A 20,540-nucleotide genomic window follows, 5' to 3' on the forward strand; every position below is an offset into this window, starting at 1 on the left:
CTTTTAATAGTATGTATGTGTGTATGTTGTGTGAACGTGGATATGCACATATATGACAAAACATCACGTTCGTATTTAATAAGAATGTGAAATGTATTTATATAAACAAATTTAGAAAAGTTTCTTTGATGCCACACAGGTAACGTTCCATCAAAATAATTACCATTACAGTGTAATGAAATTACATGTCTAACAAAGAGATTTTTAAGCTTATATGAAGAGTAGCTTACAGTTCAGATATCATTTGATTTTTAAAAGATGCCAATACAATAAATGGATTTTATTTCTTTTATTATGCTCATTTTCCATCATCCTCATCCATTGTCTACCAGTGATAAGCAAAATAGACAATGAATAAATTTTATTATTCTAAATGTCTCTTTAGCCACTTGAGATAGTTGGCCATTAAAAAAATTATATATTATACATATATAATACACACACAGATATATACAGAGCTCTGGGATTCAATCTATAAATATATCTGAATAACAATAATTTCTCTACAGTGTTTCCCTTTTGCTAAGGTACATCTCTCATCTAAGAATAACATGATAAGACACCTACATCTTTAAAAAATTTGTGGAAAATATATTTACCAGCAGAGAAGTTGGGGATTTGGCAGGACGTGTTCTAACCTGCTGAAATTTATCACCCGAAAAGTCAGAGCAGCTGGCGATGGATTGTTGGCAAAGTGTCTGGTGATCCCAGCAGGAAAAGACAACACCATTTCTCCAGTAATCTTCACGATACATCTGGCATGTCACAACACGTGAGAGGAAAGAGAGGAAACCCAGGTCAACATGCTGTGAATCAAAGCAATTGTGAAAAGCAAAGATTTCTGTAATATTATGACATAGCAGAAGAGAGAAAAAGTAAGCTCTTACAATTTACTCTGAATTACTAACTCGTTTCTAAGACTTGGGGACTCAAAGTTTTGTATTAACACTTACTCCAAAAGGTGGCTATTTTGTTGAAGGTGTTTTTGCATTGTTAGAATAAAACAGCTTTTCTTTTCCTGTAGAAAAGTCTTTATGTTCACCTCACAAATAGAATAAGTTATCCTGATGGTTCTCTCTCTGTTTGATTTCTGAATTGTTGGCAGTATATCTGAAGATATTAAACTACACAGTGTTGTCCCACTATTCACTGGGATTTATTTTAGCTCTCTAAGTAACACGACTGATGCCTTCATTATGTTCTTTTATGGACTCATGGGGTAAACTTTTTGCTTCCCACTTAATTAGATCTTCATTCCGTTAACTTGTCTATTTGGTTGAAACTATAAAATCAGTCATATACACAATAAGTTAATACAGCTGGATGATAATTTGGAAGGAAGACTAATCCTTTTATTTGTTTAAAAAAAGCTTTATTTAGCATCACTAATTATTAGAGAAATGCAAACCAAAACTACAATGAGATATCACATCACACTGATGAGAATGGACATCATCAAAAAATCTACAAACAATAAAGCTTGAAGAGGGTGTGCAGAAAAGGGAACCCTTCTACACTGTTGGGAATCTAAATTGGTACAACCATTATGGAGAACAGTATGGAGGTTCCTTAAAAAGCTAAATATAGAACTACCGTCTGATCCAGCAATCCCACTTCTGGGCTTATATTGGGATAAAACCATAATTCAAAAAATACATGCACCCCAATGTTCACTGCAGCACTGTTTACAATAACCATGACAGGGAAGCAGCCTGAATGTCCATCAACACAGAATGAATCAAGAAGATGTGGTACTCACATAATAGAATGGGATATTACTCAGCCATAAAAAAAGAACAAAATAATGCCATTTGCAGCAACATTGGATGGACCTAGAGATATTCATACTGAGTGAAGTAAGTCAGACACAGAAAGGTAAATATCACATATCACTTATAGATGGAATCTAAAAAAAATATGACAAATGAACTTACTTATAGAACAGAAATAAAGTCACAGATGTAGAAAACAAACTCATGGTTACCATGGGGTATGCCGGGGAGGGATAAATTGGGAGGTTGTGATTGACATATACACAGAAATCCATGTAAGATAGATAACTAACAAGGACCTACTGTACAGCACAGGGAACTCTACTCTGTAATGATCATATGGGAACAGAATCTAAAAAAGAGTAGATATATGTATAGGCATAACTGATTCATTTTGCTGTATACCTGAAACTAACACGACATTGTAAATTAACTGTCTAATAAAAATTAAAAAAATTAAAAGGGCCTTATTGAAATATAATTGATATACAACTGGCACTTATTTATAGTGTAAAATTCCATAATTTTTGACATAATGTACATCTGTGAAACAATCACACAATCAAGATAGTCAAGATCTCCAACGTCCCTAAAAGTTTCATCTTGTGTTTTTGTTTTTCTCTCCTGTACTTTTCCATCCTTTCCTCCTTATCTCTTGGCAATTGCTAATATATTTTCTGACAGTACACATTAGTTTGGACTGTCTAAAATTTTTATATAAACAGAATCAAAAGGTGTGTGATTTTTTTGATCTGGCTTTTTCCACTCGGCATAATTATTTTGAGATTCACTCACATAGTGTGGCAATCAATAGTTCATGTCTTTTTATTGCTGGGTAGAATATAGATATACCACAGGCAATTTAAAAAAAAAATCCTTTATTGAATAACATTTGAATTCTTTCCATTTTTTTTTTGCCTATTACAAATAAATCTGTAATGAATATGTGTGTACAAATCTGTCTATGGGCACATGCTCTTATTTCTCTCGGATAAATAAGAGTGAAATGATTGGATCACATGGTAGGTGTAACTTTAACTTTTTAAGAAACTGCCAAACTATTTTCTGAAGTGGAAAGCATAGCTGAGTATGAGAGTTTTAATTCCTTCACATCCTCACCAACACTTCGTAGGTCTGTCTTTTTAATTTTAGTCATTCTAATAGGTGAGTAATGGTATCTCATTGTTGTTTTAATCTGCATTTCCCTAATGGCTAAGGATGTTAGCATCTTTTCGTGTGTTTCTTTGTGATTTATCTACTTGGATGAAGTGTCTGCTTAAACTTTCTGCCAAGTTTATAAACTGAGTTTTCTGTTCTCTTACTGAATTTTGAGAGTTTTTTGTATATTCTAGATACAAATATTTTTAACAGATATATGCTTTGCAAAGATTTTTTTCCCAGTCTGGCTTTTCTTTCTCTTTAGAGTATTAATAACTTTGAAGAAGTTTTTTTTTTTTCAAAGAGCATACGTTTTTAATTCATCAATTTATTCTTTTATGGGTTTTAGTTAATCAGTTTATTCTTTTGGAGTCTTATCTAAGAAATCATAGATAAACCTGAAAGTCACAAAAATTTCATCTATTCTAGAAATTTTTTATTTTTAGTTTCACATTAAGTGTTGTGATCCATTTTTAGCTAATTTTTGCATATTTTCTGCGAGGTATAGGTCCGAGTTTATTTTTTAGTTGTGTGGATGAGTATATCTAATCATCCTACTACCACCTGTAGAATTTATCCGCTTGGCAATTTTGTTAAAATTCAGGTGTTCACATATGTGTGGGTTTATTTCTAAATTCTCTGTTCTGTTCCATTGATCTATTCTGTCCATCTTTATGCTAAACCCACAACCAGTATGTCTTGATACTGTAGCGTTTAAATTGTTCTGAAATCAAGTAACATTATTCTACCAACTTTGTTCTTTTTCAAAAATGTTTTGCCTATTTTAGGTCCTTTGTATTTCCACATGAAATTTAGGATCTCTGTGTCAATTTCTAAATAAAACTAATGGAGTTCCAATTCACTCTCTACTGCCTGCTTTTAGAGAATTAGTATCGAGCCCTTAAGGTATGTATTTTTTCTTGGCCAACAGGCACTGTTATATTTTGTCAGTAGAGGGCACTAGAGAGACATTGCAAAACGAAGCAATTTTTTTTTTTTTTTCCCCTCTTCCTCGCTGCAGTGTGCTTGCTAGGCAGGCTCCTTGCAGTCCTCATGGCTTATCTAGAGTTAGGCTCCTGCAGTGCAGGGTGCCCCAGGGGGTGGGTACTGCAACCCCAGCGACACTGGCAGATTCCGTAGCGTCTGACTCCTGAGGTGCCGGTGGCTGGGCTGCCCCAGTGCCCAGATGGGGTCCGCGGCTCCAGACTCCATATGCATACTCTCCACTGCCAGCTTCTCCCGAGCCCGGAGCCCTTAGCCTCCTCGGGCGCCCTCCTCAGCCAGTTTTGCAGTGTAGCGTGCCTCAGTGAGACTTCTCCCACGAACAGCTGTGAGGCTGGTGGGCTCTCTCTATATCCACGGGCTGGATACTTCCCAGGAAGTCAGTCGGGGCAATCATAGGGCACATCTCACCTCTCAGGGGTGACTGTCCTTTCCCTGAGGCCCCATGTCTTGCAAATTATTGTTTCATATATTTTGTCCGTTTTGAAGTGTTTTCAGGTAGAAGGGTCAATTGGTTACTCAATCTTGACCAGAAGCAGAAACCTCAAAATGATTATTCTTCTTTGGGAAATAATAAATATTTATAATGAGTGAACTTCTTTACGATTTTCGGATACATCTGGATGACTGACCCTTGCACTGTTCCCTAGTGTACTTTCTAGGGAAACTGAGCTCGGTCAATGAAAACTTGGCTCACACTTGAATATAGGAAACTCTATTTGTCCTATACTCACCTTGCATGCTGTGTAACTGTGACTGATGAGACACAAATGGTTCAGGTGAGATAGCCCTTGGTACACATTCAAAATAGCTATGTGAAGAACTGCTATAGCCTTTGTCTGTGCAAAGCTGGGTTTGGGTTAGAGGTGGAGGGGCAGGTAAGCTTCCTAAAGTCACGCTTTTCCCTCTCAGGTATTATCGTCTCTAACTCTGAACTGCTCTGAATGAGAAATTTGGTGTCTGGAAGTTTGCCCCTCCATCTCTCTCTGAGAATATGGCTGATCTCCTAGTTTGGTGTCAGCTCAGCTGTCTTCCTTCTCTATGTGTTAGATTCACAAGCCTTGCTTGATTTACTGGTGATGAATTGGGACGAAGCCTGGAATTTCCCTTAAGCTGAGTCTACCCAACATTTTCCAACATATGAGACATGAAAACTTTTATTTGACAACTCAAGAAGAAGACAACATCTAGCCAGAGCACTTTTTAAATTAGACTGTAGCATCTACCATCACTGAGTATATTGTTAGCAGCAGTGGCTCGAATGTTTTTTATTTGGTAAGGACTCTGCTCAGTTTCTTTTCCAGGTTCTGCAAAATGAGCTCTACATGGTGTCATGGTAAAGGATAAAGTTTGTTTTTTGAAAGCAAGTCATCAAGAGGAGGGGGTGGGTATTTATTAATTCAATAAACATTTATTGACTCATATGTAAGTTGTTTGTTTGAGTGGGAAGGCAATTAAAAAATGAGCAAAACAGCCTCTGTCTTCAAAGGGCTTACAATGTTGGATGGATGATGAGAGAAGTTGTCACTATAAGCCAATATAATAAGCACCTATGCTCCTGACCTACATTTTATTTCTGCATTTTATCTCAATTGTCAGAGTCAGATCTTTGATGATTTATTAATCCATTCAATGTCTAAATCATCTGAAATTTTCTATATATAATTAATATTTTCAACCTATACTCACTCATTAAAGGAAATTCTTTGTTCAACAGTAATGACTGTCCTCATCAGTGAGTGATGTGGGTATATTTCATGTGAGTTTAAATCATGGAAATCTGAAATACTGCTATATGGAAATAGTAACACATGTACTTTATGAAGTAAATGTGAAATCATATGAATCCCCACAAATTTGTCTAGAATGACAAAATTTCAAGGTCAACTGGTCAAGTGGCTCATGAATTGGGTTGTCCCTTTTGCCACAGGCAGCATTGTGATAGCTGGTCAACAGAAATGCTGGCCTATTTTGGTCAAGAAACGTGTGGACTTAATTTATGTGAGGTCGTCAGAAATGTATCCCTTACATAAAATGTCTCTTCTACTGCTTTGATAACTAAACCCATGAGTTTCTTTTCAAGCACAGACTTCTGTTCATAGGCTACTTCCCTTCCTTTATTTATCATCCCTTTTCACTGACTTTGGCACTAGGCAAAAACTCCTTTTCATATTTCAAGACTCAGCTCAAAGGCAGATCTTTCCAAAGCCTTCCTTAATATCCTTTCCATTCAGCCCTCTTTAGATTTTCCTTTCTTTAGGTTCCTTGGACAAATGAACAGATTAAAAAAAAAACAAAACTATTTTGTAGTTTCTTGCACATTATTTTATCTACTACTGTGAAGGCAAGTTCTGTGTCTTAGGTTCTAGGAAGGCAAAGGTGCAAAACATAGAACCCAGTGCAGAGCAGGAACTCAATAAAATGTTTTAAAAATAAGTTCATACATTTCTTAATTATATATCAGCTGCCTAATCAATGAACCACACATTATATAATGCATATACAGAATGGGCAGTGAGAAACAGGACAAACATGACCTTGAGCAAACTTCCCATTTAAGCAAGGAGACAGACACTTGAAGATGTAATAGAAATATGGTGATAAGAGAAGAATAGAATACAACTGAGAAACCAAAGGTTTTCCGAAGATTAGAGAATTAGTTCCTACCACCACTAAGAGTCAGAACATGACTTCACTTTCACTTTCACTTTTCACTTTCATGCACTGGAGAAGGAAATGGCAACCTACTCCAGTGGTGCCTGGAGAATCCCAGGGACGGGGGAGCCTGGTGGGCTGCTGTCTATGGGGTTGCACAGACACGACTGAAGCAACTTAGCAGCAGCAGCAGCAACTAGGGTTGTTCAAATAGGAGCTAATAACAGGAGATGTGTTTCCCCCAGGTGGCAGCAAAGTCAAGGAATTCTCTGCTTATGAGCTACTGAGAAAGTTTCAGATATACCTGTTACAAGCTGTTCTGAATACTCAGATAGAATGTAAACCATATTTGCATGGATTATATGTCACAATATAAAATAAAGTAGTATATGTCTCATTTCAATGTGTGGTCTGAAAACAAATGAGAACATGTTTGATACAGGATGTGAGAGAACCGCAGGCAAAGCAAACCCACATGCTTTTTCTGTATCATTTTTCCATGTGGTGCCATGTTTGGCTTTAACCTCTACCCCACCTCACTCCATGATCAAACTTATCACTTGAGTTGTTTCCTTCAACGTGAATGACGAAGCAACAGCAACTAGAATGATTCACTTCTAATTTCATCACAGGAGGTGAAATTAAATTTAGAAGCATGTCACTTCATAATCTGTTCATAAGTTTCAGATCTCATAATTTCAGTGAAATATACTAAATCTCCCGTGTACCAACATATAGTATATGCTGCAACTACTTTATAACAATATAATTGAGAAAAGACTCAATATATGCAGTTATCCTTAAAAGACTCAGGTCATTTGGGAGGGGATAGGAAAAGCACTAAAATTCCTTTGGTTCAAGTGCCACAGCATTGAAATGTCAAGGTCATGGATACCAGGCTCGCAGGTACAAACCTCAGTTGTCATAGCGTGCCGGGGACACTGAAACAAGATGAAGAACCCAGATTGTGTAGGCACAGTTCCACAAGTGACTGGTAGGCTGCTACACCACTTTGGGGGTTTAAAAAAAGATCATTATTAAGGACTTCTTAACCCCACTGTCCCATATCTATTCTCCTCCTATAATGGACTTTGCATTATATTTCTGTGCAAGTCTTATTTTCCATATCAACTGTCTTCACCGCCAATATACCACTGTCTAGTACATTGGTGGCCACATAGCAGACATCCTGTAAATGTTAAGTGAGTAACTGGACTCAATTTGTTCAGCAACTATGCGTTGGGTACTCCTTGCCAGGTCCTGTTTTAAGTACTGAGGATACAACAATGAACAAAATACTCAAGGTCCCAGTTCTCAAGAAGCTTACACTCCAGTGGGAGAAGGGACAGACAGTGAAACTGAAAACATGGAACACGTTGATTAAAGTGTTTATTAATGAGAAAACAACTGAAACGTTAACTATCGAGAAAGAGACAGTGAGGTAGGGAGAAGGGAAGTGTTGACCGCAGAGAGGGCTGGAGAGTTTCTGCTTTACACAGATGGACAAGGATGGCCTCTGATATGCCTGCTGCAGAATCCTGAAGGGAGGGAGGGTACAAGTCACTGAGATACCTGGGAGAAGATCTCGCTAATGTGGAAGGAGCCGCAGATTCAAAGGCCTTGAGATGCAGATGGGATTGGGCTGATGAAAGACCAACAGCCAGGAAGGTAGAGTAGCTGGAGGGCCATGAACAAGCACGAGAGTGACAGAGACAAGATCAGAGAGGTGGCAACTGGACTGGGTCGCGAAGGACAAAACTTATGCATCATTATGAAGCATTTGGTTTTTACTCTGAACAAATTAGGAAGATTTTGAGCCAAGGGGTGACATGATATATTGAGAATAGATTTTAGGGGACAGAAGTATCCTTACTACAAATTAGATCTCTCTGAATAAATGAATGAATTAAAGCCAATTGCTAAGTGTACAAAAAAGAATTCATTCTTCTCTGATTCCCAATGTTTTTCACTCCATTATAGATATCTCTCCACAATTTTGACTAGTTATTTTTTGGGGGTGTGTGTTTCTACCTGTAATTTAAGGCACCCTGAGTTTTCTAAGGTATAGATTAGTCAGTAATAAGCAGTCCTTAGAACTGGTCATACAGAAAATAATCTAAATTCTTCATTCAAAGAAGAAGTCCACAGAACAAACACATATTTACGTATATAAAGTATGTATACTAAGCTCATGATGCTTACTTTTCTCTAACAGTTCAAATGCATACTCTATGATGAACTTTTAATTTCTATTGATGTGTGGTTGTGGCAAATGATCGTCCTGCTTTGAAGATGAAAAGGAAAAGGCATGGAAGAAACCAGAATGCTATAGACTGAATGTTTGTGATGTCCAAAATTTATATATTTAGACCTAATCCCCAGTGAAATGATATTTGGGTGGGGCTATTGGGAGGTGATTAGGTCATAATGGTAGGGCCCTCATGAATGAGACTGGTGCCTTTATAAGAGACCCACAAAGTTCCTTAGCCCTTTCCACTCTATAAGATTCCTATGAACCAGGAAGCAGGCTCTCATCAGATACTGAATTTGCCAGGGCCTTGATTTTGGACTTTTCAACCTCCAGAACTTTGAAAAATAAATTTCTGTTATTTATAAGCCACCTAATCTGTTATAGCAACCCAAATGAACTAAGACACCAGAATCCACAGTGGTTACTTCTCTGCAAAACTCTGGGCCCAGAATAAAACCTAAGTGTTGATTCAAAGGATATTTAGGGAAGTTGATAGATCCCAATGGCTAGATAGGAGTAGAGTTACTAATTATATTAGTTTTTCCAGCATAATACTGTTAGATTTAGACTAAAAAACTGTTTCAGAAGTGTAAAGAGGATTAACAATTAGTCATATAGATTTTCACTTAAAATATATATAGAGATCTACATCCTAACCATCCTTAACATCACTGTTTATAAAATTTTTATAAAACAGTATAGTGCTCTATAGTATATGCACATTTAATTTTTTTCTGATCTTTTATTCCATGGATACCAAGATTTCCTAAGCCCTAGTCCCTGCAAGTAAAAAACAAAAAGCAATTCTTTCCCCTCTCAGGTTTGTCCTTTGTTTATCCTTCAAATTCAGACCTGGAATTGCATTAGTCACATACTTCAAAATCAGTTTGACTTAGGCGTTTAGTTTTCAATGTAGATTAACAATCACTAGACCTTTTTTTTTTTTTTTCAATCTGACCTCTTTGTAAAATTAATGAATGCCGTAGACCCTCTATGGACAAATGTGCATGCAGACATACACATTAGATATGAAATATGATTTCAAGGGATCCATAGGTTTCCTGAACCCCATCCAGGAGACTCCTTACAGAGGGGCAAAGTATCTAATTACATCACATGTGCTTTCAGGTGAAGTCCATTGTCAAGATGTACTGATACAAGTGAAATAAATGAGGCTCATGTAAACAGGGAATGGTACATTTTTATCTAAAATTTTTACTTTGCTGTGATTACAATTTTTTTGGCTAGTTTTTCCTTACTTAACAAGGGTTACATATTAATATAATTTATTCTCTTACTAATCTATATGTTATGGAAAGGTAGTTTTATTCCAGGTTCTCATTGAAATGCACCATTGTTTCGGCTTATAGGTGAGTGACTTTCAGCCAGGAAAGACTAAGACAATAAAGACATGATCTAGACATTTCCTTTTGTGAGATAATACATTTTCTCATTGTTGACAGAGTTGAGTTAGGGTTTCCTGTAACTTACAAACAGACTGAATCAGAGATTTCTGGGTAGTAAGATTAGAATTTTGGACCTTTTGGAATACATATATATATATCCTCTTGCCTCTAGCTATGGGCCATGGGGGAGCCCCGTGGGGTACTAGCTTCCCCAAGGGCCACAGAATGAGGAGGATATATATATATTTATATATATATATTAAAGAAAGCAGTGAGTTAATGTTCATAATTAAGTTAATTCTAAGTATGTCACCTGTTATTGCTGACTAGATTTTTTTTTGGTCTTAGGATGTGGAATGAAATAATTATATGTGGAGTGTTCCCCGCTGAATAGCATAGGGTTTGGAGAATATAGTGGACTAAGCCCCAGGCTTACTTGCTTGGATCTGCTCCTTTGAAGTAGGCATTGACCGTTTCTGTAAATGCTGCTGCAACAGGGAGGGTGTCCTGGGCTCCCATGGTTAGGGGGCTGGGTCCCCTGGAAGAACCTGTATAAGATGAAAAATCTTCACTTAATATGGATTGGAGACAGCCTGGTATATGTGGAACTAAAACCTCATTAAGGGATTATAGGATGAAATCTAATTACTGAAACAAAGTAATGTGCTAAGAACCATAACTGTATATTCAACATAGAGCTCAAGTATTTAAAAGGAAATATTTGGCTGGTTTACAGACAAACACACTTGAAATTAATTCAATTAGGTATTCTACCATAGAAAAAAAATCCAAGCATAAGAATAAAGTCATGGGATTTTTCAATGTTTACATAAATCATAAGGCAGTATTTGCATGACAGTTTGTACAGCAGGTAGTTAGTATAGAAAATTATTAGCTTCCTGTTTGAGCATTCACATCATACAATTGCCAATAGACTCAAAAGTCTTGGCATTACTTCATTTTAAAGAGGCAAACAGCCATGGGGCACCATGTTATACATTATCTTTTTCTGAGTTGTTTCCATTTCTAATTACCCTCAGATCAAGGAGACTCAAGTGTGCTTATCCCCAAATATATGTAACCCAAATGTCCACCTTGACTTATCACACACACACCAATGCATCAATTCACATTATTAAAAATAACAGTAGTGCTCATATGTACTAAATATCTACTATATACCAAGCACTGCACTGAATATCTTATAAGAATTACTGCATTCAAGCCCCACATCAGCCCAGTGGGAGATAGGCAATATATTCCTATTTTACAGAAAGAAAACTGAAGCTCAAAGAGTTAAGTGATTTGCCCTAATAACATAGTTAAGCGGGACAACTAAAATTCATAAAGCTCATGTTTTTCCCCTATACTGTTTATAATATTCTTTGTTGTTTAGTCATTAAGTCGTGTCCTACTCTTCTGTGACCTCATGGGCTGTAGCCTGCCAGGCTCCTCTGTCCATGGGATTTCCCAGGCAAGCACACAGGGGTGGGTTGCCATTTCCTTCTCCAGGGGATTTCCCGGACCCTAGGATAGAACCCTTGTCTCCGGCTTGGCAGGTGAATTCTTTACTACTAGTCATCTGGGAAACTGTTTCTAATATAAAATTTGTCTAAATGAAACATTTTTATATGACTATAATGCACCTTGAGGTTTCCAAAAGGCCTAAGTTTAGGATCATTGCCTTCATTAACAATCTCTGGACATAGTACTGGAGAGAAGAGTTTTAATAAGAACAAAGTATTTAATTATGTCACACATTCACTGCTTCTCCTTATCAAACAAAACACATTTAACTGTCCCCACCTCCTCACACACTACACGGTATGTTTTTTATCTTTTACCTTCAGTAACTGTCATCCTCTTCTCTGATTATGAGAAGATCTACCCTTTGTATATTTCCCTCCTCAATAAAGTTTTCTTTGATAATTCTAGTTCATGCTAGGGTCTGCTTTCTATCTTCCCTTGACTTTCAATGTCTTGGATGTGGGCATTGATTCTCAACAAATATTTGCTTATTATCCACTGTATGAAATGGCGACCCACTCCAGTATCCTTGCCTGGAAAATCTCATGGACAGAGGAGCCTGGTGGGCTGCAGTCCATGGGGTCGCAAAGAGTCGGACACGACTGAGCAACTAACACACACACACATCAGGCGTTGTGGTAGATGCTGGGGATTCAAAGATAATTAAACACAATTCTTGTTCTCAAGAATTTTTGTTGTTTGTGAGCCATGCAGTCTGTGGCATTTTGTCATAGAATTCAGAATGGACTGAGACACGCAGCCTGGCTCAGATCTGTTCTTGACACACCTCCTCTCTATCCTTCCAACAACCCTATACTCTAGCTACATTCACTTCTGGGCACCAAAGTTCTTACTATGGGTTTAATCAGCAATGCCAGAGAAGGAGAAATAGCAAGATTTGACAAAGAACCCTTTTACCTTAAAGGATCCACAATTTACAATTCTAATTTCTTCACATCCTTATACGTTGCAATTAATATGCCATCTTCTTTTTTACTTTTTTCATTTATTACATAATTTTCCTTATTGCTATCTGGCTTATACATCATTTCCATGAGTATATATTCTACGAAGAAACATTCTCCAAACGTTCGGCCATTTCTAGGTAGAACTTATTTAAATCCATCTTTGTATAAATTGGTCTTTTTCTTTCAATTATTTTCTTAAGATATAATTTTATTATTACAAAATGGGACAACTAAACCATAAGTCAGATAAATTTTTGATTACTAAGAATGCCAGATTATTTTACATAAAGAGTATACTCAATGAAAATGCTATCAATAATAAATGAATGTTTCTGTTTCCCTGCAGTACCTTAGAAAGTCTTTGTTAATTTGACTATTGGAAAACTGGGCTAAAACTAGGAGAATGTCTAAGATGCTGAAAAATTCAAACTTCATGGTCTAAGATGACCAAGATCGGCCTCAAAACTATTTTCGAATATCTGAAATAATATTACCAGACAGTGACTCTAGGGGTCAGAGTTCATGGCCATGCATCTGCAAGTTAATAGCTTTGTGACCTTGGGCAAGTCAATTATCTTTAGGTTTCTCAATCATAAAATGAAGGCAATAGATTACATAATCTTTGTGTAGTAGGATTCTATCATTTTGTTTTAGGAATCTAAGGAGTTTTAAACAGAAAGAGTAATTTTCTCACACAGAAATAAACTGATTTGAAAATAATATCTTTTCATGGTGTTTTAAATGAATATGCCAAATATTTACAAAGACTTTACTATGTGTAAGTTATTTTTACATATTTTTTTTTTTACACATTTGGAGACATAAATATGTAAACTTCCAGAAAATAAGATATAAGCATTTCTAAAAACTAGTAACAGTAACATATGCAAGTAAAAGCTTAAGACAATAGTCCAAGTGACAGCACTGTGAAGTTTTTTCACTGCAAAATTAATTGCCCAATGAGCAGAACAAGAAATGTTGCTCCTTGGTTTAAATGCTGCTAGGACTCTGGAATCTTATAGACTTGGGTGTGAATCCCAGTTCCTCCACTTACAATCTATATGACAAGAAATAAGATATTTAATCTAATTGTGACTTGGTTTCCTGATTTTTAAAATAAAATAGATAATAATAACTATTTTGAAGGCTTGTCAGCCAGTTCAGTTGCTCAGTCGTGTCTGACTCTTTGTGACCCCATGGAATGCCGCACACCAGGCTTCCCTGTCCATCACCAACTCCCGGAGCTTGCTCAAACTCCTGTCTGTTGAATTGATGATGCCATCCAACCATCTCATCCTCTGTTGTCCCCTTCTCCTCCTGCTTTCAATCTTTTTCAGCATCAAGGTCTTTTCCAATGAGTTGGCTCTTCACATCAGGTGGCCAAAGAAGTGGAGTTTCAGCTTCAGCATCAGTCCTTCCAATGAATATTCAGGGTTGATTTTCTTTAGGATTGACTGGTTTGATATCCTTGCAGTCCAAGGGACTCTCAAGAGTCTTCTCCAACACCACAGTTCAAAAGCATCTTGTAGTGGACATCAAATGGGATAAAATTTGTGAAATCTTTAAAATGGTATTGCTGACTTAAAAAATGCATACACACACACAAATTGAGAATTATGAGTTAAGTTTTATTTAGGGGCAAAATGAGGACATTTCTTTGAACTTTCAGAGCATTTCAGATAGCTCTGAGGAACTGCTCCAAAGAGGTAGGGGAATGGTCAGAATATATGTGGTTTTGGTGAAAGGGGAATACATGCAATCAAACTCATATTTTTTTGCAGAAGGTTTCTGCTAGTCCGGAGGAGCAGTTGTCACCATGAAGGATTTTAGTGCTTTTCTAGATATGAAGAGATACAAGAATTGGTTCACAAAATAAAAAAATTGGTTCATAAAATATCTATCTGCAGACCTGTTCTGCCAGTTTTTCCCAGAGCACAGCGTGCCTCAGCTCTCCACGCTGAACTCCTTTCAGAGGGTGTTGAAAGTCAGCAGTTGCAGCAGCGCATAATTTACTCCTTGTAGAAGTAGATGGCAAGTGCCAATTTGTAGTTGACAGTATGTACTTGAAAAACATCTTGTTTTTGTTTCTGTTATTTTGTCAGGGTGTGCTTTACTAACATTGTTGAATTAGAGTTGACTCTGAATTTGAGTAGCTTTTGAGGCAGAGAATGAAAGGAGATGATATCACAAATGGTATTCTTCACTGAGCAAGGAGATAGACCAAAATTTTCAAATTCCTTCCAACTCTAAATTTCTCTTATGATAAGAACAATGAATTCTATCATGCATGTTTAATTTTTTGTGTATTACATGGTAGCTATCATCTATTCAAGTTACTTGATATAATGCTTGGAATAACAGGAGATGAAAGTTGGTTGAATGTATATTTATCTTTTGATTCATTTGAATGTGAGTTCCTGCACAAGTAGGCATTGTGCTAGATGCTGAGGAATTCACAGAAATGTCTGAGATGTACCTACCCTTCCCTTCATGGAGCTTACAGTATAGAAGAGGACTATAATATTAGACATGAATGAAAAATGAAGACTCTATGAAGTTAGATAATAGTTCAGTATTATAACAATTCTATTACTATTAATGATTATTTTTAAAGAATTCAAGATCAAAATAGCAATTATTATGTTTGTTCTACAACAAAATAAAATATCAAACATTAACATGCTTTTTGTTCTTTATACATTGAGGGGATAAACAGGATAATTATCTCTACTTCACTAGTCCAAGTTCACTCTGCTAGTAAGTGGTGAAGCCAAAATTCAATCCAAGGTGTCCCAACTCTAACGAAAACAATAGTAGCAACAATGAAAACTTTATACCTCTTACTTCATCCTAAGAACTATTCAAGGGGTTTTACTGATATTAACTCTTAATTTTGATAATATCTCTATTAGGAAACTGCCATTATTATCCCTCTTTTTCAGATGAGAGAACTGAGGTTTCAAGTCATTTAGTAGCCTTGCCTACAGTCATCCAGTTAGTAAATAGTAAGAATAGAATAGAGATGCAAACTTAGTACTTCTTGACTTTGGGTCCCAAACTCTTACTATTCTGCTCTTGGAACAAAGAAGTCACAACAAAATTACATTAGTCATCTGTGGGCACATATGTAGTCCTCCTAGAAGAACAACTTGTTGCCATTAGCTTGTTGACAAAATAGCAATTCTGTGGTCCTGGAAAGTAATTGTCATGCATACTTAGGGAGTTCTGAGGAATGGAAAAAGGCACACAGAATCACCATAATGTGATAACGTTTTCTGAAAGGCAGTTTTCTATGACTCTCATTACCAAGCAAAGTTATATACACACACACAGGTACACACATGCACACAAAACCCAAGGTTAAAAAAAGTTAGTATGACACCTTTAAAAGAAGAGGTCATTCTACTATACAGCACAGGGAATTATGCTCAGTATTTTGTAGTAACCTATAAGGAAAAATAATTTGAAAAAGAAAATATATATTGTATGTGTGTGTGTGTGTATATATATATATATGTAAGTATTATAACTGAATCACTGTGCTGCATGCCTGAAACTGACACAGCATGGTAAATCAACTATGTTGTTATTCAGTTGCTAAGTTGTGTCTGACTGAAAAGCCAAGCACTGTGGCCCTCCAGGCTCTGCTGTCCTCCACTATCTCCCAGAGTTTGCTCAAATTCATGTCCATTGAGTCAGTGATGCTATCCAGCCATCTCATCCTCTGTCGTCTCCTTCTCCTCCTGCCTCAATCTTTCCCAGTATCAGGGTCTTTTCCAGTGAGCTGACTTTTCCCATCAGGTGGCCAAAGTATTGGAGCTTCAGCTTCTGCATCAGTCCTTCCAATGAATATTCAGGGCTGATTTCCTTTAGGATTGACTGGTTTGATCTCCTTGCTCTCCAAGGGACTCTCAAGAATTTTATCCATCATCACAGTTCGAAAGCATCCCTTCATGGATCATAGTCTTGTCATGATGAAAGGGTTTGTGTAACTCAATGAAGCTATGAGCCATGCCTTGCAGGGCCACCCAAGCCAGAAAGGTCATAGTGAAGAGTTCTGACAAAACATGGTCCACTGGAGGAGGAAATGGCAACCCACTCCAGTATTCTTGCCTGGAGAATCCCTTGGACTGTGCTGAAAAGGTATGGCACTGGAAGATGAGCCCCTCCCTCCCCAACCTCCCCCCCACCCCGCCCAAGTCAGAAGGTGTCCAACATGCTACTGGGGAAGAGCAGAGGGCAATTACTAACAGCTCCAGGAAGAATGAAGTGGCTGGGCCAAAGCACAAGTCAACTATATGTCAATAAAAAGTGAAAAAGATAAGTGAGTAAGGAGTAGGGATTGTATATGTAAAAATATTAAAGGAGAAAGGGAAAGGGAGAGAGATTTTAGAAGAGAAAGGGAAAAATACAAAAAAAAAGAGGGCAAAAAGGAAGTAAAATACCTAGGTACAGAAACTGAGTAAGAGCACAAAGTTTACTTGGCAAATGAATGACTGCTCGTGCACCAAGCTGCACAGAGAGGCGGCATTACTGCCAGTCTTTCGTGTGGAGGAAAAGTGCGTCCTCATGGTTTGTCCAGAGCAAGCCTGAGGAGTGGGCAAGGTCTCATTTCCTCCTCACTTTCTGCACACATTTCTCCATTTTCTGTATGTTTTCTGCTTGGCAAAGTTGAAATTTAGAACATTTTTTCCAATCAAGGCCAGTTCAGTTCATGAAGATTTATTTTCAGTTGTTTTAAATTTGATAAGAATTTATGTCAGAGTAGTGCTTCCTTCAGGGGTTTTGTAGCGTTTGTCACTATAGGCTCAATAAATGGTAATAGATGTTATTTATTGTGTCCTAACTCTGTGTGATGCTTCATAATATTATTTCCTTTAATTCATATGACCACCTCACCAAGATGAGGAACCTTAAGTAACTAGCTCAAATCCAGAGAGCCAAGACATCTATGCGTTTAATTATTATGCTTTGATGTTACAGTAAAGAATCTAGAACTTCATCGCACACTGTGAGTTTCAGTCATGACTCTTTCTTTGTTAATATCTGCCCTTGGGCGGGTCAGCGATTCTAACTGCATCCCTATCAAATTGGGATGTCAGGGCCACCAACCCTACCTGACTGTAAAGAGGATTTGCACTTACAAATGCCAGGTGTCAAAAGAGCTGCAAATTTTACTCTCTGTTCATCTGGGGCTGGAAAAAGTCATTCTGAAAGTGCCACCTGAAGTATGGACAGCAGGAGAAGGCAGTCTTGTTTGTTTAGAAGACTGTTCCCACCCTTGCAGTCTACCAACCCAAACAACTGCCACTCTACCAGGCCTGCTGTACACACAGGGCAAGTGACCCACTATTGTCCAGGAGTGAGAATGCAGAGACAGAACTCACAGATGGAAGCAACACAGAGTGTCAGAATGCATGAAAGGAGAGAAAAAAATTCCAGGAGCTGTACTAAGCAGCATGAGTGAGAATTGAATTAGCTTTATCTAAAAAAAACCAAAAAACAGATCATATCAGTAGGATTAATAAATAAAGTATAATCAATTCAATTATAATTTATAGAGTATATTCCATACAAATACTGTTGGAATCAGATTGAATAAAATTTGAATCCTGACTTTATTCACTTACTGTGTGACCTTGGAAAAATTATATAACCTCTCTGATGTCCACTTTCATCATTTTGGAAAATGGAGATTGTATTTTTTGCAGATAATGTCACCACTATTATGATGTAGAATGCCTTATCTGATAGTATCAGAAAAAAGTCACTTAGAATGAATGCATTTAAATGGCTGCTAAAATTTCATAGGCTATAGTGATAAAAAAGCTTGACTGACAGTCAAAATTGTCATAAACTAAACTTGTGAAAATATCTTTTATTAACACACTGCAATCAAATCAATGAATTCTTAGAATGAAGAAAAGAGATTCTGTGGATATTTTGAGGAAAGGCATATTTTTTTGATAAAAATTATATTATAGATTTATATACCAATCTAGTTTCATATTTGGTTTTCATTCATGATTATAAAGTGATTCTATATTACAGGGTTAATTGAGAATTTTAGCAAATTTTCAAGGGCCTCTCAATTTCTTATTTTTCTTTCAAAGTGGCCATAATATGAGCTTCCTTTATTTCTTCTTCAATCATTAAGTTTTATTTTTGCTAAACCCTCATTTGAGAATGACTTTGAATATGACCTAAAGAGCTTTATACCATCACTTTCCTTGACTCCATGGAACTCCATATCCTTTCTAAGATTGGCAGTTTCACTTTGCAATAAATGTGCGCTGTGTCTGCATTGTATGTCTATTGTTTATTTCAGATGTTCATGAAGAAACTGACCAAATCTGCATATTATGTAATGGATGAGGATAGACGCTAGTGTTAATCTGGCAAATTGATATTAGTACAGGTACTAGTGTTACAGATGAATACTTTCATGATTCATTGATCTTTACTTTCCTACCCAATCCAATAACTGTGAAGACACTGATAAGGACAGTAACGTAGGGAGCTTTGCCAGGATATGAAAATCTGAGTGCTTGCACATAGAAAATACTCAATAAGTGACAGCCATTATCATTAATGGGGCTTCCATGATGGCTCAATGGATAAAAAATCCCCCTGCAATGCAGGAGATATGGGTTCAATCCCTGCATCAGGAAGATCCCCTGGAGGAGGAAATGGTGACCTACTCCAGCATTCTTGCCTGGAAAATTCCATGGACAGAGAGGCCTGGAGGGCGACAGTCCATGGGGTCACAAAGAGTTGGACACAAATGAGCACATGGCACACACATTAATAGAGAAGGAGAATTTGTGAAGTGACTTAGCAGCAGCAGCAGCACGATATCCAATATATTGTTCCAGGCTCCCCTCAACTCCATATACATTTAGTATATAAGAGGAGATAATGAACTGTGGTGCTGGAGAAGACTCCTGACAGTCCCTTGGACTGCAGGAGCTCCAACCAGTCCATCCTAAAGGAGATCAGTCCTGGGTGTTCATTGAAAGGACTGATGTTGATGCTGAAACTCCAATACTTTGGCCACCTGATGCGGAGAGCTGACTCATTAGAAAAGACTCTGATGCTGGGTATGATTGAAGGCAGGAGGAGAAGGGGACGACAGAGGATGAGATGGTTGGTTGGCATCACTGACTCAATGGACATGCGTTTGGGTGGACTCTGGGAGTTGGTGATGGACAGGGAGGCCTGGCGTGCTGTGGTTCATGGGGTCACAAAGAGTCAGACATGACTGAGTGACTGCACTGAACTGAAAGAGAAAATTAGAAGTTTTTCTTAGGTCGGGAGAAAGAATTTTATCATGAGAACTTAACTTGAGAAGGTGAGTTGTACTTTTGTGAATCTTAGCTGAAATGATGGCTAATAAAGTATTGTGTGTATTACTTAAAAAAAAATTCATAGCAACTTTGTTTAAAAAATTTTAGGATAGGTTTGTAAGGAAAGGAGTCACAGCAAAGTTATTACATATAAAATTTTCTATTTTTTTCTTTCTCTCTACATCTTTGAATGTTACAATTTTACATTAACTAGTTGAAAAATTATTTGAAATTTATCTTATATATGTGTATGTTGTATAGTGTGCATACACTGCATATAAAAATATACATAAAGTACTTTGCATATTTTGGTATATTTGTATATCTTTGTCTATTTTAGAACTCTAAGCCTAAGAAAATATCTTAAGATCAAAGAATTATGTACAAAGATGTTCAAGGCATATAGGAGAATTTGAAGCAATTTAAATGCTTCGTTATTGAAGTGAAACAAATCA

General features: G+C 37.0%; 1 protein-coding gene across 10 annotated transcripts in view; it reads right to left on the minus strand.

The window, feature by feature from the left end:
- Positions 1-20,540, minus strand: part of SGIP1 (SH3GL interacting endocytic adaptor 1) — a 242,247-nt gene that overhangs the window by 21,474 nt on the left and 200,233 nt on the right. For all 10 annotated transcript variants that reach the window (XM_040232658.1, XM_040232655.1, XM_040232654.1 and 7 more), the window contains 2 exons: positions 10,681-10,792; positions 600-755 (listed from right to left, as the gene is read on the minus strand). In XM_040232658.1, coding sequence (XP_040088592.1) covers positions 600-755; positions 10,681-10,792 — 268 coding nt within the window. The remainder of the gene's footprint in view (positions 1-599; positions 756-10,680; positions 10,793-20,540) is intronic.

Source organism: Oryx dammah, unplaced genomic scaffold (assembly GCF_014754425.2).
Source record: "Oryx dammah isolate SB20612 unplaced genomic scaffold, SCBI_Odam_1.1 HiC_scaffold_28, whole genome shotgun sequence".
NCBI lineage: Eukaryota > Metazoa > Chordata > Mammalia > Artiodactyla > Bovidae > Oryx > Oryx dammah.